At 45.5% G+C, this 25,513-nt stretch overlaps 1 protein-coding gene across 7 annotated transcripts in view; it reads right to left on the minus strand.

The window, feature by feature from the left end:
- The window catches only part of PBX1 (PBX homeobox 1), a 279,964-nt gene that overhangs the window by 52,366 nt on the left and 202,085 nt on the right, over nucleotides 1-25,513 (minus strand). For all 7 annotated transcript variants that reach the window (XM_053605786.1, XM_053605785.1, XM_053605792.1 and 4 more), the window contains one exon: nucleotides 6,207-6,451. In XM_053605786.1, the coding sequence (XP_053461761.1) occupies nucleotides 6,207-6,451 (245 nt within the window). The remainder of the gene's footprint in view (nucleotides 1-6,206; nucleotides 6,452-25,513) is intronic.

A 25,513-nucleotide genomic window follows, 5' to 3' on the forward strand; every position in this document is an offset into this window, starting at 1 on the left:
TCTTCCATTTTGGGATTCATAAAGAGCCCAGAGAATGTAAGTGGGATCATGGAATTTAAAGCTTCAATTACTCTTCTGGGAGATTTCTCCTCAATCTATTTCTATTCCTACTTTTATTCTAAGAACCCCTCCTGTGCCGGCCTTCTGAAGAGCCACTATGTCTATAACACCAAGAAAATCTGTCTCCAAGGGCCTTCGAGAAACACCTTCAAAACACTATTCAGATGAGTTCTGCAAGAAGAAAAACCCCCAGCTCTGAAGGCAAAGTTGAGGATTGCATTTCCCCTCCTCCTTATTTTATAGTTGGGATGACTGTGGCCCAGAGCAAACAAGAAGAGGCAGAGGCAAGGGCTAAACCCTTCCCTTTCCAGACCAGGACCTCGCATCCTTTCCCAGAGCCTAAACTTGGTCCTCTAAACACTCCCGCCTTCTGCTTTAGTCACTAGGCATCCGTAGCCTGGTTTCCTTAGCTGGGCATTCAACAAAACATCTATTCACAAATCAGCTCACACTGATGCTGTAAAACTGCATCAGACTTGTGATTAAAAAAAAAAAGCAAGATGATGCTTTGAGAGTTGAAGGACTAAGGCCTTCAAGAGCTCCAACTTTATCAGCAGAAACACACTCATTGTGGGCAATGTTGCACGGCTGCTGTTTCTACGGCACATAGCCCTTCACATGCCTCTTCAATGTGCAGCACCAATAACAACAGTACACATTTACTGATTCTTTTTTTTTTTTTTGTAGAGACAGAGTCTCACTTTATGGCCCTTGGTAGAGTGCCGTGGCCTCACATAGCTCACAGCAACCTCCAGCTCCTGGGCTTAAGCGATTCTCTTGCCTCAGCCTCCCGAGTAGCTGGGACTACAGGCGCCCACCACAACGCCCGGCTATTTTTTTTTGTTGTTGTTGTTGCAGTTTGGCCGGGGCTGGGTTTGAACCCGCCACCCTCGGCATATGGGGCTGGCACCCTACTCACTGAGCCACAGGCGCCGCCCACATTTACTGATTCTTTAGCTAAGAAATCCATTGAGGTTGGTCAGACAAAGATATGTAGCAGATGCTTCCACTGGTCAGTGTTCAAACTGGCCGGCGGGAGGCCTTGTCAGTGACCCTGCTCCCTGTGTATTTGGGCAAATCCTCTCACCACTCAGTGGCCTCTTTTTATTCACCTTAGAATGGATTTAATAATCCCTAACCCTTCAGCAAGGCTAACACTCTTCTGCCGAGGCCTGTGGATGGAGCAAATGGCTCACATGAACCCAGCAAAGCAGGCTGAGTTACCTGCAGACCCCTGTAGACCCTGCCTCTGGGATGGGTTTAGCTGTGGGACCCTTGAAAGTGACTTAATTTACCTATTCCTCATTTTCCTTATTTGTGAACCAGAGATGAGTAGACCCAACTCCAAGGTGTGGTGAGGATTACATGACTTACTTTATGTGTGTCTGGCCCTACAAATGTGGGTCCCAATTACGTCTTCAAAGTATAGATAAACTTAGAAAGCCAGCCCAGTGGGCTATGTGGACAATTGGGTAAACTTCTCTGGCTCCAGTTTCCCTCTTGGTGAAAATAAAGGTGGTGAAAATTCTTCCCTTCTACTCTGCAGGCATACGCAGAAGACAAATCCATAGAAGACAGGTTTATAGAGCACTCTGCCCTCCACTCAGCAGAGTGCTATAGAATCCCAAGGTCTGTGTTAGAGGTTTATTCTCTATTCAACCCCTGGGTAGAGCCCTGGGAACTCTACCACAAAGACAGGGAGATAAAACCGGGCAGTGAGTTGGCTGGAATTCTGGGGCCACAGGAGGGAGAGTGGAAGGTTAGGCATGCAGGAAGCATCCCAGTCATCTTCCCAGGGAAACACAACATCCCAGGGGGATGCCGTTTCCCCACCTTTTCTGGACTCACAGGGAGGAGGGGTGGGTTGAGAGGAGGTACTGTCAAGCGCACCAGCTCTCAGCTGGGAAGCCACAGCGCTCGGCTAATAATAATGTGCTTCATTACAGTGAATAAAAATACTCACAATATCTGATGTTTATTCAGGGCATTTTTTCCCGGGGCCTTTTCTGCTCTGCAATAAACAGACAGTGGAGTCTTTTCACCCACTGCTGAGGTGGAGCAAAGCAGCTGCTCCACAGCTGCTCTGGAACACACAGCAGAGAGCAGAGTTCCAAGAGTTCCAAGTCTGCGAGATGGCCAGAATATACTGATTCAGATTCTCCCAGTATCTGAGCTGCCCGTACCGTACCCTCACTTCCTCCCAGCATGGGACCTGCAGAAGCTGGGCTGCTCCGTTAGGCCAGGTGTTCTCAACACAACAGTAATGTGGCTATTATCACTAATGAAATAAAATTCTCACAGACTGAAGGTTTCTGTGACAGGGACTCTCTGCTATGGACTGACATACAGAGAGCCACTTATTGGATGGAGCTCAAGGCAGAGGGATTTCTAAAAGGAGACTTCCCAGATTCCAAGGCCAGGGTGTTTCTGGAAGCAGAGACCTAGGGAAATCCTCTCTAAAACATCTCGCATAAGGTTTAAGTCCTAGACTTTATGTAAATCATCTTCTTCCTTGACTCCTTCAAGAACATGGATTGGGTTGAAATCCAAGGATGAGACTGGATTTGGCTGCCTTAGCTCATCCATGAAGGTAACTGGGATCCTAGGGCTCTCTTAGCTGTGAACTTGAATTAACCCAGTCCAGTTAGGAATTAGAGATTTAGTCCTATCAATGCCCCAACAGCATTATTTGCAAAAGCGGAAGAACCCTGCAAAGCTAGAAGAGGATCTTTTATTTATTTTTTTTTTTCAGTAGACCTTGGAATAAAATTCAGGTTTCTGAAACATCACAGTTTTATCCATTAGAATATGCCTCCTGAAATACTTTAGCTACCATATGATCTGCTGAAAATGTGTTTTACCAACCCCATTTAATGAATAAAAACAATTTTCTTCTTTTCTATTTAAAGTTTCTAGAAACCTTCTTTATTTATTAACCTCAGGGTGAAACAATGGTTGATTCGGGTAGTTTTTTTTTTTTGTTTGTTTGTTTGTTTTGTTTTTTTGAGGGGTAGGGGTGAAGGGAGCTATGATAGCTAATTATTGTGTGACTACCTGCCACCCCCATACCTGAAGATAAAACGAAACAAAAACGACAGGATCAACTGTTAACTAATCAATTTGGTAACTTCATATAGACACTACTAAAATAAAGTGTGACGTTTTTGCTTGACCAGGATTTTCTATTTTTAAAAAAAGCCCCCGTGAGGAATTGTTACAGAAAAATGAAGAAGATATATCTCTCAGACACACTAGCTAGAAGGTTAATAGCATAATTTCCCTACAATCTGCTATTTACTATAATTAACAACACAACTAATATTAATACGTGATTAAGCATGCAGAGTGTGTTAAGCAGTATTCACGTCTTAACCAGAAAATGCTCATATAAATAAGAAAATGGTGTCTTACTTCTTTTTAAAAATAATAAATATGGATGACTACTGCAACTACTAGATTTACATAGCTTGCTACGTACTGACAAAGCTTTTCCTTAACTTCCCAATTTTTAACATCTTTATTATTTATAATAGATCGGTACCCATGATAATTTTTTGGAACAAACATTTTTATCACTAGCTCTTTCAGCTGCCAGCAATCTAGTGCAGGGAAGTAACAGAGGACAAGCTGGTTTCCTCGGTATCTGCAGATATCCACACCCTCTTCCAATTAAAGGGTCAGGCCTAGTTCCAATCAGAGCCCTTGGGCTAACGGTCAAAATCCAGACTCTAGCAGGGGTCCTCAAACTATGGCCCGCGGGCCACACGAGGCGGTGTGATCGTATTTGTTCCCGTTTTGTTTTTTTACTTCAAGATAAGATATGTGCAGTGTGCATAGGAATTTGTTCATAGTTTTTTTTTAAACTATAGTCCGGCCCTCCAATGGTCTGAGGGACATGAACTGGCCCCCTGTTTAAAAAGTTTGAGGACCCCTGTATGCGTCTCCCTCCTTGGATGTGTGATCTCAGATACATCTTAACCTCTTTGGTCTCCACTTCCTCACCTGTACCAAAGGCAGATGATGACAGTACCTGTCCTGGGTACCCAGCCCCAAAACTGCCTTGAGGAACAATTGCAATCATGTCAGCCCAAGTGTTTCCTACGTGGTGACATGCTCTTGCAGTGTACTATTGCTATCGGAATTTGTACTCATTTTGGAGGAGGATGGAAAAATGACAAGGGGGGTAAATCAAGAAAACAGTCAGTTCTTCCACGTTGCTGGCAACTTGGGTAACATCCATCCCACATATGGGTTTAGTGGAGGGAGCCCCACTCTGGGCTCTTCTGTTACCTTTGTGTTTGGCACAAGTCACCCCGGATGAGAGGTCTGGGCAGGCTGTTCTGCCAGAGGCCAGGCTTACAGCCTGAAGGTGAAGTAGGAAGAGCTCTGAGTAGGAAGAACCCAAGAGGCCAGAGAGAGGTGGTTATAGAAAATGTCCCCACCAGTCCTCCCAGTTATCTCATTAGGTTAGGGCAGCCTCCAATGTCTAACGTGATGGGACACTGTCATGGGTCAGTCAGTTGTTTGAGCTCAGCACCTCCAGCAATCTGGGGAAATGTCTGTGAGGGCCAATACTGTGGCAAGAACATTTGATCTTTACCAAGAAGGTGGCAGACAATGGCTCCAGTTTGTAACACACTTGCTTGTGTTTTCCCCCTTTTCACCCTCCCTCTACCTTGTTGGACAGTTGAATTTCACCATCCTTGGCTTCAAGCTTCATAAAAATGTTTGTTTGCCACATAAAAGAGGATTTTGTAGAAATCCCTTCTAAAGGTAGATAGGCATGCAATAATAAATTTTTTTCCCTTTAAATTTAAAGATGTCTATTTCTATTTTAAAATTTACATTTTCTATTAAGTTTACAACTGCCTTCTACCTAGACGGTTATAAGTGGACTGTAGAGGGCCTTCTACCTTTTGCTTTTTCTCCCTCATTTTTGGCTCTTAAAAAAAGGAAAGAAAAAATAGGAAAACATGCAAAAAAGAGCGGGCGGTGCCCATGGCTCAGTGGGTAGAGCACCGGCCCCATATAGCAAGAGTGACGGGTTCAAAACCAGCCCCAGGCCAAACTGCAATTAAAAAAAAAAAAAAGGAAAGAAAACCTAGTAATACAACGACAGTAAGTTAACATAGAACTTGAGTTCAATGCCATCTAAAGAGGTGACAACACATTTGTCAGCTAAATGATGAGAACAATGGCTGATGTCAAAGGACTCCTAATAAAGTAGTATTGCTCAGACTGCCCAGAGGAAACCGTATTGATACAGAAATATGGGTATGTTTGTGGGGTAGGGTGGGGTGAGGCAGAGAGAGTTCCCTGATGGAAGCTCTATCACAGTGAGAACACCTTACATTCATGTACTGCTTTGTAATTAAACACCTTTCCTATCCTTTCCTTTGCATAATTTTAAAGGTCCCTCATATCTTTGACTCCAAATCCATAGCTCTTTGCCATAGATCATCAGCTCCGGGGGTATAGTAAGCAGAACGTGGGTTCTGCAGATTGTTAGTACAGTGCCTGGGTGGGAATCCAAGCCTGTCGGGTTCCCAGGCTCTCCTGAGACCTTTTACACTTCTTATAGAGAGAGGTGCACTTGTCATTGCACACTATATTCAAAAAGGGGCATGTCTTTGTCCGCAAACCAAGTCTACTCACAATGAAGGACTTTAAGGTCAAGTTTACTGTCCTTTCCCCTAGGATTCTATGATCATCCAGGAAAAGAGTAATCATCCCAAATAAAGAACAAACAAGGACCAGAAAACACCTCCCACCTGCCCGCAGCTTAGGTGGTGACTGTGCTTTTGACCTCTAGCCCCCTGACAAGCCCTGGTACTGCACATCGTGGGCCAGTGTTCCCGAGTTCTAGGTATTAATCATTCCTTGTATGTGTATGGACTATACATCTTTTGAAATCCTCATTTACAAGGACATTTTTGAATGCCTTCATCTCTATATAATGCCTAGGTGTTTAAGAGCTGAGACCAGGGCACAAGCTTGACCAGGGGCTGTGCAGTTGGCAGGTGGCTCTGTGACAAGCGGCAGACGGGTGGGAAGGTCGACTGCTCCGTCTGGGCCAGCCCTGAGGTGTGCGGTTACTCCGCCCTTTTCTAAAGGGCTCGGGGGCTGAGCCCTGCGTTAGTGGCTACCTGCTCGTATTTCTCCAGCTCTGTGTGGTAGATTTGTCTGATCTGTGAGAGTTTGGCTCTGTAATCGGAATGCTCCACTGAGTTGTCGGAACCTGCTCCTCCGGAAGCCGCTGCTGCTGCTGCGGCGGCAGCTGACCCTCCGCCCTTCTCGGGGCCAGCCACCCCTTCCGCTAACAGCATGTTGTCCAGGCGCATCAGCTGGGGGTCAGTGGGCTCCTCTTCCTGGGCTCCTCGGATACTCAAAACTACAGAAAGAAGACAAAAGGAAAGAGCAATGTTAATAGCGACCCAAGGAGAAAATGAAAAACAAAACCGAAAAACTTAGCTGGGTTATTTGGCTAAACAAGCCTCCACGCCACTTGCAAAGTGGCACTTGAGTTAAAGAGGAAGGGCTGCAAACAGAGGAGCTGGGCGGGTAGAACATGGAAGGAGGAGGTTGCCTTGTTCCAGAATTATACTCCACCTATGTGAGGCCACAAAACTCTTTGGATTTATAGAGACAGAAAGTGGAACAAGGAGTGCCAGGACTGGGGGAGACGGGGTGTTCGTGTTTAATGGGTACAGAGTTTCATATTGGGAAGGTGGGGTTATTTTTGAGATGAATGGTGGTGATGGCTGTCGCGCAATCATGGGAATGTATTAATGTCTCTGAACTGTCCACTCAAAAGTAGTTACAAAGTGGTGAGTTTTATCGTTATGCATGTTTCACTATAAGAAAAAAATTTAGACCATAAAAAGTTAATTATAATAATGTAATTTTTACTCTTACCCTCCCAAACTATTGATTTCATTTTAAAGAAAAGCATTTCCTACTTTATTCCTAATACTTGATTCCTGGAAATTTGTGGTTTTATGCTCATTGCATTTCTCTGTAATATCTGATCAATGTAAATTTTCATTTCCAAAATAACCTAACCTAAGTAAATCCAGTAAATGTGCAGTGGAATCTGAAGACCTTTCCTCTGGACTAGCCCAGAATGGAGATAAGTCTAACATATAGTAGTAAGATGATAAGTGGCCCTGGAGTAGTGACATCTGGTTCCAAAAAAAATTGAGATCTAGCTGTTCCAGATGATCAGGATTCTGTCCTGCTGAAGACAAGGGTGAGGCCCTTTTAACAAGGTGCGTCAGGGATAAAGGGAAGAAAGTGCTCTGATACTACGAGAGATGGAATCTCTATCAATGAGACGGCTGCTTTTTATTGAAACACCACGGTCACTTGTGGTGATTTGGACCGAAAGAGATGAAATGATTTAGTAAATCAGCAGAAGAGCTAGACAGCCTTTTTTACTACCCCATTCACATAACCTGCCATAAAATAAATCACTCATCTGAATCCTGTTTAGTTGTCAGCAGTCAAGTCTTTGTTAAAAGGGAACATGAAAAGTATTTTCAATTTAAAAAAAAGTGAACACGATTTTGGGGTAGGGTAGGAAAGGAGAGAAGCAGTTAAAGTTAGCGAAGGGGTCCAGTGTTCCTTTACACTTTGGGGATGGTGGTGGCAGGGTCTAAGTTCCCCAGTGGATGTACAAGCACGAGAGAATCCAGAGCCATCCCAGGACAGGGTGTGGCTGGCGATCTCTGTTCTAGTTGTATCCTGAGCCCCGGCAGGGCAGCCCCTGTGAGTCCTGACAGGGAAGGTGGATGTGAGCTCAATACACGAGCACATGTAGAGGTTGAGGACATTGCATCATGCGTGTAATAATACCAGCATAACCTCTGGCTGTGCCCACATGCTCCTGGCTTCCAATGGGGACAATAAGAAACAACCCTGCAAGTGTTCAGAAGGAAATGTCAATTCCTTTGCTAAAGGGAAAGCGATCTCTTGGCTCTCATGAAACACGAGACAGTCAGGTGGACTGTCCAGCCACATGGGCTGGTGGTGGCACTGAGGAACAAAGAGGATAAAAGATACAGAGGAAAGACTCGTGCTCCTTGATGAAGTTAGAGATGATGAGAGGAAAGGAGAAAGGGAGGAGGAGGAGAAAAAGCAAAGGAAGAAAAGAAGGATGTTTACACCCGGACACAAACCATAACACTTGGGGGCCAGGGCATCGCCATCCTTCCTTCTCAAGCATGACTTTTCAGTGTTCTGCTGCCCCAAAATAAAATTGCTATAGTGGGGATGACACAAGGTCAGAGGATCACTGAGATTCTTTATGTAGCCTTTTTTTTTTTTTTTAAAGAATACTTTTTTTATATGTTCAGGAGACTGAATGGGAAACCTTGGTTGATCTCTGAATAATAGTCACATTATTCTGTTGTTTGAATTTATGCACTTAAACCTCAAAAAGTCTTCTGGAGAACATATCACCACTAATACAGGTTTCCTTAAGAAAGTAACTGAATGCTACAACCACTTGCTGAACACCAGGCCCTAGCAGGTGTCCTCAAACTTTTTAAACAGGGGGCCAATTCACTGTCCCTCAGACTATTGGAGGGCTGGACTATAGTTAAAAAAAAAAAAACCACAAAACTATGAACAAATTCCTATGCACACTGCACATATCTTATTTTGAAGTAAAAAAACAAAACGGGAACAAATACAATCACACCACCTCATGTGGCCCGCGGGCCACAGTTTGAGGACCCCTGCAATGGATCTGCCCATCCAAGCCCCTGGCTTCAGGCCCAGCTGCACCTCCCTCTTCACCTCTATGGTGGGGGTCTGAGGAGTCTGTGGCTGTTTCTCTTTATTTAGTAAACTGCAATTGCTTTATCAACAAAGATATACAGGGGTCATTTACAAATTAAAAAAATCATCTCCAAGCCATTAATAAACATAACATAATTGTTATCACTTTAGTCTGATCATTCAAAAAAATGTGCTGAGGCAAAATTCAACTCTGTCATCCACGCCACTGAATCTCACATCCAATACACTCCCTTCAGAAGAGGACGGAAGCTCCCCCCACCCCGTCAGTGGCCAACAGGAAAGTTTCTGCCAGGCAATCAGCCTTTAAGAGAGCCCTCCTGGTTGGTTACTCCCTAGCAGATTCCCCTCACATGTGGCAGGACACCGGAGGACGTCCTGACGGTTTCTGGTATCAACAACACTAGCAAAGCAAACGAATAACCTCTCCTTAACTGTCGGGTCTCACTAGGGCGAGTGTAGGCACTGCCTAGCTGGGGTGATAACACTCACCTCGTCACCAGCAAGGAGCCTGGACATGCCTGTTCACTCCCTTGGCCCAGACCTCTGGCAAATCTCAGTTGAGAGAAGGTAGAGGTTGAGGGATCAGGAGACACAGCCCAGAGCTTCAGTCCTAGTCCCTCGGCTGCTGCGTCAGTGACCATGAGCACGTCACTACTGCTCTTTCCCACACGCCTAATATTTCCCTCTGAGAATATCTCCTCCTGCCATCTCACTCTCCACCTTTTCCTTACACACTCAAAACAGCAGGCACAAATTATTCCACACAAACTCTGCACACGTACCTAATTAAAATTTGCTGGGCCTTGACACCTTACCAGTTTTAAATAAAATAAGAAAGGAAACTGTGAAGGCTGTCAAAAGACACAGAGAGAGGATACACAGGGCGCCCCGACCCATCGTGGATGTTTCAGGGGGGTCACGGGACTTGAAGCACTAATATGTTGACTTTTTTCAGGTATAAAGGACACATTTAGTTTTCATGGGGTGGGGTGGGACAATAAAAGTGCTGGCATTTTGCTTAGATTTTTACAACATTTTATGAATCCTACAAACCAGTACTCCTTAAATAGAAATTTGGAATCACTAAGATTTGTTAAATTGGTTGCCGAACGCGTGGCCAATTAGAAATTGGTGTGATAGAAAGACTACACACCATAATATAAATGTCGCTGGCATTTACACTCAAGAGTTCAGGATGCAAAAATAGGTCCCAAGCCAGAGATATGAAGAAAAAGGAATGAAAAATGTGGAAAAACAAAAACACCCACCAGTCCTCTCCAAATTACACCCTTTAAACTAGACACAAATTATGAAAACAGAAAATGTCAGCATATGTGCAAGAACAAAACACAAACAAACAAAAAGAACTATATAAACAAGGGAAAACCTTAAACTCTATCTATTTTACATAGAAGATTCTGGTTCTGGTGGACTCAGGCTGTGCATGTGTGCTTGTAGAGGGCAGGCAAGGACTGATAAACAACACTGCCTGGTTATATCTCTACCCAGAACAAGGAGAATCTGAATGTACCACTATAAAAACGGGCGTTGGGATTCACTAATACAGAAACTGTTCAGCTAGTCAGTTAAAAAGAAAAAAAAAACAAAACACCAACATTAAATAAATAAATGAAAAGGGTGATGTGTCTAAGCAGAACTGATGGTACCTATTTATTGCTTGAAGCCAGCACTCTGGCCACTAGGAGACAAAATGATTATTTAAAAGCTCCTTTTTTATCTCTGCGGCACCATGCAAGACTCAAATGAACCTTTCGCCAGGACACCAGAGATGTTAACGCTCATCCTCCAAGATCCAATTTCAACCAGCGGAGCTGTTACCTAATCCAGCAACCATCACATATGATCAGGTTCCTGCTTCCCTGATGGGCGCCCCGCACTCCCACCCTCCCTGTCACCTCGTCCCTCCCAGCCCAACAGCTTTTTCTGAAACAGATTTTAAAGGGCCAAGTCCTAAGTATATGCTAGTACATACAGGATTTTAATGGCCAGGCAGGCTTGTATGCTTCCACTATCCCCCCGACCCCCCACAAAAAAAAAAAAGGAAAAGAAAAGAAAAGTCATTGATTGCAGTAGATTTGCAATCCACAGAGGGGTTGCCGGTGAAGAAATTTAACCCATTTAGCAATAATTCTTATAGAAGGAGTTTCCTTCTCTCAAAGCTACCCCCTTATGGAAGAGATCAGTCAAGACAGGTAAGTGATTTATATAGAAATTGTCACAAGCTCTTTAAAAAGCATCTGATGTCACATCCACCTTGCTGTCATTGCTTGCCCTGGGGTTAATTCTTTGGTAGAACTCCCAAGATAAGGGGGCTGTCATAGCACTGTCCGAGCTGCATTCACAACTGGTCTCCTGCTGTTTCTTCTTTATTTTTCTTCACACAAGGAGAAAAACAAACCAAAGCCAAAGGCATGTTCAAGATCATGTTTGGCGGGAGGGCTGTGTGGGATTGTTTTGTCCTTGGCTGAGCGACAGCGGTCTGGAGCAGCTCCAGCCAATGCCCACTAGAGGGCACTCTTTCTTCAGCAAGGACTGGTTCTGCCTAGAGAAAGGAAACGACCGTCCCCCAGCAGTGTCAGGGGACCCTCTGCTCATACCCAACTTCTACAAGAGGGGCAGGTGGGGAGGGCAGGAGGGCAGAACTATAGAGAAGGTTGTCTTCAGACGTGGACAGCAGTTCGAGGCCCAACGCTGAGCAGAAAAGAGACAGAAACAACAAGAGAGATGGCAGAGAGACAGGGAGTCTGGGAAAGGGTACGAGGCCACCTCCCTGAGGTGTGTGCAGAAAGACAGCTGGCTGGCTCTCTCTGTCCCGTCTCCTTGTTTGATTCAACGCACAAACCCTTGTGCAAGGTGTTCTACTGCCCACAAGCTAAGTCTTCACTACACACCACCGGGAGAGAGTTAGGGAGGAGGATGGAAGCTCTCCTAGCTCCCATGTCAGCTCTGTCATCTCCCAGTCAGTCAGAATTTAGGAGTGAGGTACAGGATAGAAGCGTGCTGCCCTTGCATTTTTAGGAACAGAGCAAAGTGCTTGCCGACTCCTGAGAGCATCAGAGTTACACCTTTTATTTGTTCATAAAGGACTTGCACACACTGAATTGCATCACCTTACAAAACGTGAAGTAATGTTCCAAATTTACACACAGAAAATTGAAGATTATAAAGGCAAAGTAGCTTTCCCACGATCAAAGCAAAGGAGACGCAGCCAAGCGTAGAATGCACGTCTTTAACTCTTGACACTTCATCCTCTACAACATTAGAATGTTGACTCTCTTACATGAAAAGTACGTAAATAAATACCAACTCTGTGTGAGTGTACACAGACAAATACGCTGCACACACGAGAATAGGCACATGCACACACACACACACACACACGGTGTCTTTTGATGCCCAAGTCACATCCAATACTCTGAGTAAGAAGAACATCACTAGATATGAAGTAGGGAAGGGAAGTTCTTCCTTTTGATATCTCGATTTTTTTTAGTTACCTCTTTCTACTCATGGCACCATAATGGTAAGAGACACTGTGCTGGGAGATAGAATGCACCCTTTTCCCACTCGGCCATAGAAATCCACTTAACACAGTCCTATCCCATTTTAAATCTCAGCTCAAAATCCTTCTCCATGAAAGCTGCCCTGCTGAGAACAGGTAAAAATGAACTCTCTAGTCTCTGAGCCAGCAGGGCACGTACCTTCGACACCATAGCCACGGGGGCATTTTGGGACACCCCCAGGCACATCTACCATCTTGCCAATGAGACTATGAGCTCCTGAAAGGCAGTGGTCATGACCTCTCCTGTCTGTCTATTCCCACATGACTTCACAGAGCCTGTTACTAAGCGTCTGCTCCAGTCTTGGGAGGAAAATAACAAAAACTGAAGGAGAGAAGGAGGATGTAGGATGGTGAGATCCAAAGATTTCTGCCCTGTTCTCAGTCAGGCAGTCAATGGCCTATATATGCTCCCTTTCCCTCTACATTCCAGCTATAGCACAAGCTGTACCAGAGCCAGCATGCTGTTGGGTAGAAGGCTGTTCTCTCTGCCACTTCTTCCATATCCATGTCAAAAAACTGTCAAATCTTCCTTTTCAAATCTGACAATTCTAAACAAGCAAAACTACGCTGGCCTGAAGCCAGAGCTTCCTGGACTCAGCTTGGTATGTCCCCAGAAAGCCAACACTGCCCATGACAAAAGTGGTGGTGCTGGGCAGAGCTTGGCACATGGCTGGTACGTGGGGAAGATCCCATGTGAGGGCTGGTCAGAGGCCTGGCAGCAAAGAGGCCACACACAGACCATCTGGAGGAACGCTCAGTTCACGCAAACAAATCACTGACCTGGCCGGGTGTGGTGGCTCACACCTGTCATCCTAACACTCCGGAAGGGTGACGTGAGAGGTTTGCTTGAGCAAGAGTGAGACCCCATCTCTACTAAAAACAGAAAAACTAGCTGAGTGTTCTGATAGGCTCCTATAGTCCCAGCTATGGGAAGGCTGAGGTAGGAAGATCGCTTGAACCCAGGAGTGTGAGGTTGCTGTGAGCTATGATGCCACAGTACTCTAGCCTGGGTGATAGAGTGAGACTCTGTCTCTAAAAAAAAAGGGAAAGTAATGTACTGACCAAGTGCTTACAAGGTGCCAGGAATGAGGTAGGTGTTAGGACGTCCAAGATGAATCAGATATGGGCTCTGAGCTCAACAGGTTTATGGTTTACATTCTTCTAGTCCCTTCTGACCCAGTACTTCAATTGCTTTGGAGCCTGGGGATGCATAGAGTTGCCAGAGCAGGTGGCTGGCAACTGGAAAATCCCAACTGGTACACAACAACTTCTCCTCCCTATAGTTTCTTTCATTCCATAAAGCACAGTTCTACCTGTAAACCATAATTCTCTCAAGCTGAGAAATCATTCTGATACAGTATGATTCTTCTAAGCCAGAGGTGGGAGCGCAATCTCCCATGAGCATCTTGAAGGTGGTGTGTGCTCGTGTTCTTCTCCCCTGATCCTCAATCTTCCTACCTAGCGTATTTAACAGACAAGCTCTTTCTGGGAATGACTTTTTGAGGATTCCATCAAACAAATGTTCGACAATTTGATTTCCTAAATTTTACAAATCAGCACTGCAGGTAGCTGCCAGTTAGCCATGCTGACTTACATGGGGGGATCGGTCAGCACCTGAGTCGAGACCATCCAGCTACACGTGCAGACCTCTGATGCTGCAGGTGGCCTGAAGCGGCCTCTTCAGGTGAGAAGTCCTAGTTCAGCAAATCTTCAACTGTTGAAAACCACCCTCAGGCCTGCAGTGCTGTCCCTCAGCCCTTTAGAATCCCAGAAACACCGTGAGACTTAGCCCAGGTCTGAGGAAGGCCTCGTAAAGCTCCCCGGGGGGCGTGATGTGAAGGAAGATGTGCTGTGGCCCCTTCCATGGTTGTTCTTGGTCTGTGGAGCAGATAGGGCAAAACACAAGCCAGCTCGGGGACTTGAGGGCTTTAGTGCAACAGCAGCAAGACTGTGAGGTCCCCAAGTATTTCCTCCCACAAATGTTTATCGGGCATTTACCACCGTGCCGGCACTGTGCCTGCGACTTCCACATAAACAGGGCCCGTGCGGAGCTCACAGACTCCCCCTTGTTTCTTCACTTCAGCCATCAGCAACTACGGGGGGCAGAGCTTTGTGTGAGACTGAGGGCCAGGGATGAAAACAAAAATATACGACACTCTTGAGACAGTTTGAAGTTTTTGTTTGTTTGTTTACATTTTGGTTTTTTTCTTTAGAGAAACACACCAAGTCGTTCTTGTCATCTTCTTTTCAGGGCTGGGGCTTGGCGGCTCTGGTCACACGTAGTTTTTGCTTCTCAGGGGAGTCACAGGCATAGATCTCATTCACACGTTCCCGGCTTGGCACACTGAGCCTCCCTGGGCCAGCTGGCAGAGAGAAAGCTAATGTGCTGGGCAACAGGCTCCTGCCTTCCTGGATGGGTGCCGGCTGCCTGGGCGAGGGGCTGTGGGCCTTAATAGCTCCAGCTTGGACTGCTGTTCGGGAAACCCCTTTGCCTAAAGAGGAGGCACAGAAGTTGGTAGGATGGCGTGACTTCACACCGGCTGTGGCCTTGGACTGACATAGTCGCAGGTAGGGGAGAAGGAGAAGAGCCACAGCAGGGCGGCAAGGGAGGGTGTGTGAGACTGGAGTTGTGATAGAAAGAGCAGTTTCCTTCTTAGTTACACACAAAAAATGCGAAGCCACCGGTTGGCAGCTTGCTGTGCATTCCCTGGAGAGGAAAGCTTCTCTCTGTGAGAGAAGTCTAAAGGAAGTAACCACAGAGAAAGCGGAAGAAATCTCTCACCTTAAGGCAAAAATGGTCTCTGATTAGAGTCTCAATGAGGCACCTATCACATTACTAGTTCTAGAAAGAGCTAATACATGGTTAAATTTCTTCTCCTATCAGATTCTAATACCTAGAAAAGTGTAGGTGTGGGCAGGACTGTCTTCTGTCAGCTCCTTGGGATGGCACCAAAACAGGCCTCGGGTATCTCAGCTGTAAGCGAGACAGAAGACTCGCACTGTGTGATTTTACCTCCCTTTAGTTCTGTTTCCTTAACACCAAATAGTGGATAATCCTATCAATTATGCCACAATTCTTATGAAGGATTCAATATTTTTACAAAAGCACATGTGTCAAAGCTTGGGAACTCATACGGTTTCGATTGTTGGTTAAATCTGAATCAATCCCATTGATAAAGGTCCCTTTGGGAAGAAAGAAAAATCAGGAAAGATTTCTAGTTAAGGATTTGGTTTCTGCGTGTTGGGAATAAGCAACACAGAAGGAGCCAGGCCAAGCCCGTGAATGTACCTGCATGTGTGCATGCAGGCGGCACAGACGTCCTACCTCAGCATGCTGTGCTCCCAGGCAGCCTCACGCTGCTATCACCACATGCTAAGAAGAATTCAGCCCATCCTAGGCCAATAGAGTAGATTTCAAAATGTCTTCCCGTCTCTCTCCCTTTCCCCCATCGTGATGTTCTTTCTCTGCTATTCTTTTTCCAAACACATTAAGGATCCCACTGCTTCTGAAGTCTGAGGCATCTCCTCTTCACACAGGGCCCCAGGACCCTTGTCCCCCTGAGCCAGAGAGTGTCACCATCCTCCTGGCCTGGCAGAGCTTGCACTGAAAGCCTCGGTCTTTCTGGAAGGCTGAAAGACCCTTCTGGGAAACACTTAGCTCCGACGCAATCTCACCTGGTGTCAGACAAGCTAGCCTGGAAGCAATCTTTAATGGCTACTGTCAAATTTCCATTAATAAATAAATAAATTATAACCATCAGAGGGTAAAGGCTCTATTTGTACTCAAAGTTTTAAGGAAGTATATTTACGTTTTGACTTGGGGTGGAATTTAGTACTCACTCTCTGCTGGGACATAGAGAAATCTCACGCTCATAATATAAAAATAATCTGCCAGGGCTGTGTTGGCATCACATGCCATCTAGCCATGTGGACGTCATCACCACCAGCTTAGATAAAGTGATTTTCTCGTTCCTGGGGACAAGTGGCATTTTCCTGCCCATATTTACAAACTGAATAGTAATAGAATGAGGTTTTTTTCTCTCTCTCTCTCTAAATTTCCAAACAATTTTACCAGAACAAAGTTTGAAGTAAAGAGCATTTTGTTCCTACGGGAATCTTTCCCAATTTTTGGAAACGGATGAATAATTCAAAGGCTGAGTTCCTAATACAATGAGCAATTGGCCTTGAGGGACCTTTACATAATTCAACCAATAATTTAGTCTTAACTCATTCCATGAGTACTTCAAATTCCACAATCACGGGAAATTAGTACTAGTACTGATAGCACACCTTCGCCCTGCTGGAGTAGTAGGCTTCCTTTCCAATGAAATGAAAATGCAAACCTCTGCAGGGAACAGCCAGAGACAGAGATGTACTAACTAAGGACAGACAGAGTAATGATGTCACTGATGCCAAGAAGCGGATTCCAGCCAGGGTTAGGTAGGGGCCTAGAGTCAGGAAATGAGATGCAACACTCTAAACTGCTCCATCCTTTCTGCCTCTTTGAGTTGCTTCTTCACTTCTCTCTCCACTGGATTCTATAAGAGGATAGAAAGTTGAAGTATGGGAGAGAAAAAGGACCAGTGTGTTTTTCTTAAATAAGGCAAGAAGAAAGATTTCCCTAAATCCCATGACTGCCATTGCTACCACATTACATTACCACTGATATTAACAAGAGCATTTAATGTCAATGTGAATGTTAACTACACTAATATTTAGGTGAAGATATGAGATGTGATATCCCTCAGTACCCGAGAGAGGGAACATTTTGGGAAGGGCCTCGTAGAGAATGTTGGCACAAAGATAAAGGAAAAGTTGATCTGCTAGTTTCTTCTAACATATTCCTCTCTATAGTAACAGAACTCTAATTTTTAGATCAATTCATAGTCAATGAGAGGAAAGACATGTTCCCGTTTCCCTTGCAGCTAGATGTGGTATTGTTCCACAGATCATGAGACAAGATTCCAGTCAAGGATAGATGTGTGGAAGTAGGCTGTAAAGGTCTAGGAATGTCCTTAAAAAAGAGAACGCTGTTAAAGGTCTAGGAATGTCCTTAAAAAAGAGAACGCTGTTCTTGCCCCTTGACTATCTCTTTCTGTTGGATAGAATGTGAATATAATGTTTGGGGCTTTTGCTGCCACCCTGGGCCATGAGCTGACCTGGGACTGGAAGCCACACTGGGGAGAGAAACTGGTAGAAGTTGTCACAATCTGGAGACCTGCCTAGATGGTCATCTTAGGGCTATAAAAAAGGAAGGGAAAAAATAAACTTGTATTTTGTGTAAGGCATGTTATTTTGTGGTCTTCAGAGATTTTTATTTGTTTCTTTTCCTTTGATAGCTCAACCAATCCAAGCTAATACAAACTGCTAAAAAAAATAAGAAAGAAAGCCAGAAGGCAGAGCGTTTTCAGGGCAGGTAGAGGACATCAGCAAAAGAAAAGGCAGACTTAATAACTTAAAAGGAGGCAAGTCACAGAAAAACTTAAGTAGCCAGTGGGGAGAACTTTTCCTGGCCAAAAGAGATTTAGAGCAGATAGAAAGAGGGCTTGGCCATTAAAAAGGCCTCTCCCTCGGGCAGTATAGGGCGATCAGCAGCAGTAGGAGGCGTCCCAGGAAGTCTGGAGTAAGAAAGCAGGGAAGGCGAGTATTGAGTGCCTTTGAGGAGTCGCCTAGACCAAGAACACCAGCGTGGGTGGTGAGGGCTGGCTGTATGTGGGAACCAGCCAAAAGCACCCAGTCGCCTCTGTCACAAAGGAGCTAAGAGATTTTTCTCTTGACCCTGGGAAAGCGAAGGTACACTAAACTGTAAGAAAAGAAAAGAAAAAAAAAAAGGCAGAGCAATGTGAGACTAAGTTCTATCATGTGGCTTTAGGCTACCTGTACCTTGGCTTCTATATATACCTTGCATTGGGATGTTTCATTACACCACAGGGAAATAAAGTTTTTACTCTAATTGGCCTGCTTTCAATTTGTCAGGGACTGGGAGAGAGACTCCCCCCCAGTGCACCCTACGTAGAAATGAAATCACCTCCATGGGCTTTGGTGGTAGCAGAATTCCCCAGCTGAGGACACTGGGACTATTTATGAGCACCCCAGGCCAATTAGCTTTCCTGCTTTCCTTTTACCGTGACCACAAACAACACCTGTGACCCCAGACAGGCATCACAAATGCATACAAGGTCAGCCAGGGTCCTGCAGGGAGACTATGCAGATGATCCATCACCTCTAGTTACAAAGACTACCCCCAGTGCATGGCTCGCTAATGAGTCACTGGTGCCATCCTCAGACACAGAAGCCACAGGACACACACAGGAGCTGCAGAACATATAGGCAACGGGCGGCGTGCAGAGCAGGGGCCGGTGCTGCTTCTCCAAACTTTCCAAGCAGCCTCTGAAGGCACTAAGCCCTTGACAAACTCAGAGGATGGGCTGGGAGGGCAGCAGGACAGGGGAAGGGCGAGTGAGATGATAATCTCCAGATTACAAAACACGCTTCTAATCTTCACTAGCCTGGCCTCCAGAGGAAAGATAAACATCTCATGGGGACCAAGAAAGTGACTACTTGGTGTCTGAAGGGATGTGTGACCTTTCTGCTTTGGGGAGGAGCCCATGGCACCATCATCTCCTGTCTCTCTCATCTCAGCGCTCGTGCCTTCTCTTGGACAACGAGACCTCAGGGTTGATCTCCTGGACAGTCTGTCCTTCATGGCACCTCTTCCTCTCCGCCCAGTTGAGTCTAAGTAGCTGAAATCTAGCACACATGGACACCTGGGGGTCACATGGGCTTAACGTGTCTTGAACTTGAATGCAAACATTGAAATTCAATCCTGAGAAAGGCTTCTCAGATGGGGATTCAAGTTTCCAGGGGGCCATTTTAAAGGAGAAGTAGATTCCAAGCAAATGATTGCAACTTATCGAAAATAATGTGCTACTTAGCATCTGCGGCAAACATCCTGGCAGGCAGCGAGGGGACGCAGCACTGGAGCAGATGGGAGTGATTAGGCTCTGATTTTCTGACGGGCTTTTTGTTGTTGTTGTTGCCTCCACTTGCTTTTGTATCCTGGCAAAATAGGGAACTCGGGGTGTGAGGGGAGTCTGTGCCCATTTCTTCTGTGCACTGGAGATGGAGACCCCCACCAAGAGCTCTCATGTCGGAGGCACCCACCCTGTGGGGAGGGACATCGGTCATCACGACCATCATCATCAAAAAGCATTTAACACCACAAGGCGCTGGCTAAATACATCAATGGGTGACAGAGAGATAGATGAGGAGCTATCTTAATTTTCTTTAAAGATTTGCCTCCCTGAGGCTGGGCCTTATTTACTGTGGCTCTTACTATTTCTCTGAAGAAGTGTCTGGTTTTCTTGTTCATCGGGTAAGCCAACCCTCTCCAGCCCACATAATACCTGCTCTGGAAGTTCCTCTAACTGTTCCGCCAGCCAGGCGTTAGCACCACACTTCCCAGGCACCTTGTTGGGGTACATCACTGAGCCCCACTTTGGACACAACCCCTAGCAAGCTGTACCTATTTTGATGAGGACAGTAAGGCACAGCACACCAAGCCCCTCACAAGTCCCCCACAAAACCAAGAAGGCATACTTCAGCAGAGAGAGGCCTGTGCAGGAGGACCCAGGCTCTGGGGGATAAGATACACGGCAATCTCAGAAGCCAACATTGCCTTCCTCTTCCCATGCCACCTGCTTTCCAGCAGGCCTGCATTCTACTCTGTCAGACAGGTCATGTCCACTTAGGTTTAGTGACAGCCTTACAGTTAAAATAATAATTTCTACACCCCCACAATTTCACCAACACTGCTACTCCTATAAGGACGCATGTTGGTCTCCCGGTCAACTGTTCATTCAACATACTATACTGAGTAGCTGCTGTCTGCCAGGACCTATATTTCAGCTAGGGAGACTTGACCGGAAATAAGACAAGTCTGCAGAATCTTGGGGGAAAGGCTAATAAGAGCGAAATTGCTACAGTAGATATGTGGACAAAGTAGTGTGGGAGAACTGAATATTTTCTTCCATGGGAATTAAACTTTACAGATCAATTTGTCAAAAATCCGCTCCATTGCTTTTATTCACATATGAATGTTACCAAGTATTATTAACCCCTTTATTCAGATGAGGAAACTGAGGTACATGGAGTTGGAGTGTTCCAGGGGCAGATAACTGGTCCTGCAGCTGGCTTACGTCAGGGTGGGCCTCTACCCGATGGCTGCCGCCAACTGTAGCCAGGCTGGTAGCCAGTGAAGACCACCGCATTGAAGTAATAACAGGCTCGTCCTCATAGGAGCAGCTGGCAGTTTGCACAGGGCAAAGGCCAGTGTGGAGACTTCCACGTTGCCTTTTGCAGAATTTAATTTCTCTGCTTTCCCGAATTAGCCTAAAACAAAAAACAACAACAAACCACCAGGGTGGCACCTGTGGCTCAGTGAGTAGAGAGCCGGCCCCATATACCGCGAGTGGCAGGTTCAAACCCAGCCCCGGCCAAACTGAAACAAAAAATAGCCAGGTGTTGTGGCGGACACCTGTGGTCCCAGCTACTTGGAAGGCTGAGGCAGGAGAATCACCTAAGCCTAAGAGCTGGAAGTTGCTGTGGGCTGTGATGCTACAGCACTCTACTGAGGGTGACAAAATGAAACTCTGTCTCTAAAAACAAAAAACAAAACAAACAAACAAACAAACAAAAAAACCCAAACCACCAGCAACACACAACACATAGGTGGTTTTCTCAGCCTCAGTGGCCACTAGCCTATTCTGTCTTAAGGTAAATCAAACAGTCACAGATTTGTTTACGTACCACACCATCAAAAATTACAGTTGTACAAACTTTTCTTTTTTTTGTTAACACTGAAAGTGATTTTGCTTTTCAAGACAGGAAATGTGGAAGTGATGGATGGCACTGGGTGCTGCTCTAAGACCTTGGTCTTCAGGTCTAACATTATCCAGCAGGGGATGGCTCCTGCAAGTTCATGTTTCCAACATGCAAACCAGAACCACAGGGTCCCCTCTCTGCCTTCACATGCTACCAAAATGGCCAGTGGACTCATAGAAAGAGAAGAAAAGCATTTTGAAGTCCATTTCTGGTATCGAGATCATTGAATGGGTACATTTATTTCTTTTTCCTAGAAAATGTAAAAAGATTATGGAATCATCTCAGCCTAAAGCAGTGATTTTTTTCATGGGCTGTGAAAGGATCTCAGATGTGCCATGAAAATATTTAAAGATCATTAATTAAATTATTTTTGAGAAATTTCCTAGCACAGTAAATTTATTCTTTTCTTTGCTCCCTTTTTTTTGGTTTTTGTTTTTTTGATTCAACATAATTTCAGTATGCCATGGAAGTTTAACTATATAGGTTAAAGTGTACCGTGAGATAAAAAAGGTTGAAAAACACTGGCCTAGAGAAAACTAGCTAATTTTCCAATTCTATAAAACAGTTCAAATTAATGTTTATGTAATTTTCTTTCCTCTGTTAGAGAGAATCCAGGGTACCGACATTGGTGTAGACGTAGAGATTTCTACTTTAGGCAAACATTCAAATTCACACCGCTGGTCTTATGACTGGGGATGGCAGCAGCATGTGGGAGGTGAGGCAGTTACCCAGTCTTTAAGTGACAAGGTTGTTAAGAATTATAAACAGAATAAAAATCAGAGATTCTCTTAACTCCTCCCTCCCTCATTGCTTCTACTGCAATCATGTGTGCTTGGTAAGACCCTAGACTTTAGAAATATCCCAGTCTACCCTAGACTTTACCCTTGTTCTACTCTAGGTCATAGCCCCCCATTCTAGAGAGGGCCCTGCCCCATATCTGGAAGGAAGGAACGCATGCTCACAGGGGCCCAGACCTTGGACAGACCTTGGAGGAGTTACTCACTACAACCTTTCTGTCCAATTATATTTTTACATAGCTTTCTTTCATACTTTAAAGGAACAGTTTCCCCTGTATCTTTGGGTCTTCCTTCTGAAGACTCCTGTGTATACATGTTAAATAAATGTGCATGCCTTTTGTCCAATTAATCTGCACCCTGTCTGTGACTTTTCAGCAAACCTTCAGAGAGCCACCCATGGCCCCCATAATGGGTACACTAAGCTCACAGATTCATTAACCTCTTAAAATTAAGAAGGGAAGGTTAATCATTGCACATCAAAAGAAATCTTTCAGTGCTCAAATAGGCTTAAAACTTCCCCATCACTTTTCATAGCTCTGTTTTAGTGCTCAGCACCCTCTGTGGTTTCTTCTGGATTTCTCCTGGGACTATCAATTAAATTCACCAGGAAGAGAAACCCCTCTTAGGGTACAGGTCTCCCATTTGGACAATATACTGATCTTTAAGAGACAACTATTTCCCTGGGAGAAGTGAAGGGAAGAGGACAGTTTAGGAGAAAGTAAAAGAGGACCAAGAAAAGAAAATTGTGGGCGGGGCTGGGGGTGTGGGGGGAGGTGGAAGAAGAAAAAAAGGGCGGGGGGGGAGACTATAACACTCAAGATGTTTGTGAATCCAGTGGCAGAGTCCCAGAGGGGAAGACAGCAGGGCGGCCTTTCCTTGTAACTCACAGGCCATCGTGCCCTCCCTAATACCGAGCTATGTTTCTTTTCTGCCTTTAGCTGGCCATGCCCTTTACAGTTGAGCACCCAGGCCCTGGGAACTTGGATTCTCTACTTCATAGAAAGAAAGGCAAGAAAAGTACCTGAGAAGGAACTTTCCTGCAGTGAGCTGCGATAAATGCCTCGTAATTTGTACTGGGTTACATCTTGGAAAAGCCTCTCTTTACTGAAATCTATTAATTAGTGTATCCATTCATTAAATCCAAAAATCATTCCTCGATTGGTTACTTTGTGCCAGATGGGTACTAGGGACACAGAAATAAAAGCAAAATGCTTGTCCTAAAGGAACCTATGGTTTCATGGGGGAAGAGCAGACAAATAAACAGATGATTAGACCCCAGTGTGGAGGAAGTTTACTTAACAAAAGGCCTCTGGTTGTGGTATCACTGCAATTAAGCAGTTAACTGTTGACATTCATTCTTATTTCCTCACCCCAGTGTGGGCTGACCCATATTCAAACAAACAACATGTGCTCAGAGGATGACAAAAGCCAGGTGTTCCTGTTTACCTGTAATGGTTCCAGCACTGACCCTGTCCTTATACCATTCAACCCAGCAACCACGTGTAGGACTTAAATGCTTAAGAGCCCGCACAAAGCAGAACCTCAGCTCTGCATCTGGGGACAAGACACCCCACAAAAGGGGTGGGGATCCCAAGAGTGCAGTCACATAAATCACACCAACCTCACTTTGCAGACAACTGTACACAATGCACTTCCTCCTCCATGAAGAGCCAGGGCTTTGCAGACTGCATGCACCCAAGCCACAGGCTGCACACCAGACCAGAGACGGGCTGGCTAGGAAAGGTGAAGGTGGTTTCAAGGCTTCTGTGGCTTTGCAGAAAACATCTGTGAGTGGGAGACAGCGTCCCACGGTCTCTGTGGGCGTCCTCTCCTTGTGGCTGGGCACTCTCCAGTCTGCGGCTGTTCATCTCACCACACACTCAACTTGTCCCTCCCTAGTTCTCCCTAACCGAGCCCTCAACACAACAGACTACTGTGATCGCCCTACACACCTACTCAGAAAAGTCTGGGGCAGTGATCTTTCACGCTTGTGATCTTGGCCAGGAGGTCCTGGGGGGGCGAAAGCCTCAGACTCTTAAAAATCTTATGTGGCCTGGGCGGCGCCTGTGGCTCAGTGAGTAGGGCGCCGGCCCCATATGCTGAGGGTGACGGGTTCGGACCCAGCCCCGGCCAAACTGCAACAGAAAAATAGCTGGGCGTTGTGGAGGGCGCCTGTAGTCCCAGCTGCTCGGGAGGCTTGAGGCAAGAGAATCGCGTAAGCCCAAGAGTTAGAGGTTGCTGTGAGCCGTGTGACGCCATGGCACTCTACCTGAGGGCGGTACAGTGATACTCTGTCTCTACAAAAAAAAAAAAAAAAATCTTATGTGGCCCTTTCTGTTAACAGAGAAGAAAAGTCAATGTTTGGTCACTAGCACAGAGGTTGAGAGAAAATCAACTACATTCAGCATTCCCCTTCTCACCCCTCTCTGATCCCAGATGACGCCTGACACCCTGGAGCCCTAAGCAAGCTTCCTCAGCGCAGGGAAGCACAGACCCCAGCCAGCAATAATTCCACATATAAACAACTCTTGCTAGGCATGAAGCACACACCAGACAGTAATCAGCTTATCTAACAGAACAGGCCTCTTTTCCTAACGCAGAGGAGGATTAGCAGGCTTGAATTACAGCCGTGAAGTGTAATCAAGCCCTGATCGACACTGGCAGAGGATACCGTATATCCCTGCTGGGCCCCGGGTAGTTGGCGCAACGTGGTGTGCCTACAGGGGATGGACAGGAAATGCTTGCGATGGTAATTACGCTGGGAGATAGCGATTGTGAAATGGGGAAAAGCAAGTATAAATGGGAGGAAAATTAGATTACAGTCCATGCCCACATCCTCTACTCCATCCTGTCTTGGGAAAGTCTTGAAGTGACCGCATTTGAACAGATTTTTCTAGTCTATTAAAATGAGAATATCACCTAAATCATAACAAAGGACTGAGCCATACATGGCCACAGAAGCAATTGCGGTGTTGTTGGTAACGCAGGGCCCCCGGGCTCTGTCCACAGTGACGGTCACAGCCTGGCCACGTGCAGCTCGGTGGGGCCCACAAGGACCCAGCCAACATGGCCATCACAAAGGAATTTGTCGCCAGGACTCAGAAATTTTAAGAACTCCATCCTCACCTTGAAGATACAAAAACCAACCCAAACCAGATGGAGGTTACATCTTCTGTCTCCCAGACGGAGACTTCTCATCTTACTCGAGAGTCCAGTATTTAACGAGACTCTTGCAAAGAGTCTTTCTTAGTAAATTCCATGAAATGAGACACCATGAATTCTCTGAGGCTTCCTGAAGTATCCTGCACCTTGCTTTAACAGAAGAACGTTTTACATTAACTTTACATTTTTCTTGTGCTGTCATTCATTTGGGAAGGAACTGTCTTCACAT

Source organism: Nycticebus coucang, chromosome 10, assembly GCF_027406575.1.
Source record: "Nycticebus coucang isolate mNycCou1 chromosome 10, mNycCou1.pri, whole genome shotgun sequence".
NCBI lineage: Eukaryota > Metazoa > Chordata > Mammalia > Primates > Lorisidae > Nycticebus > Nycticebus coucang.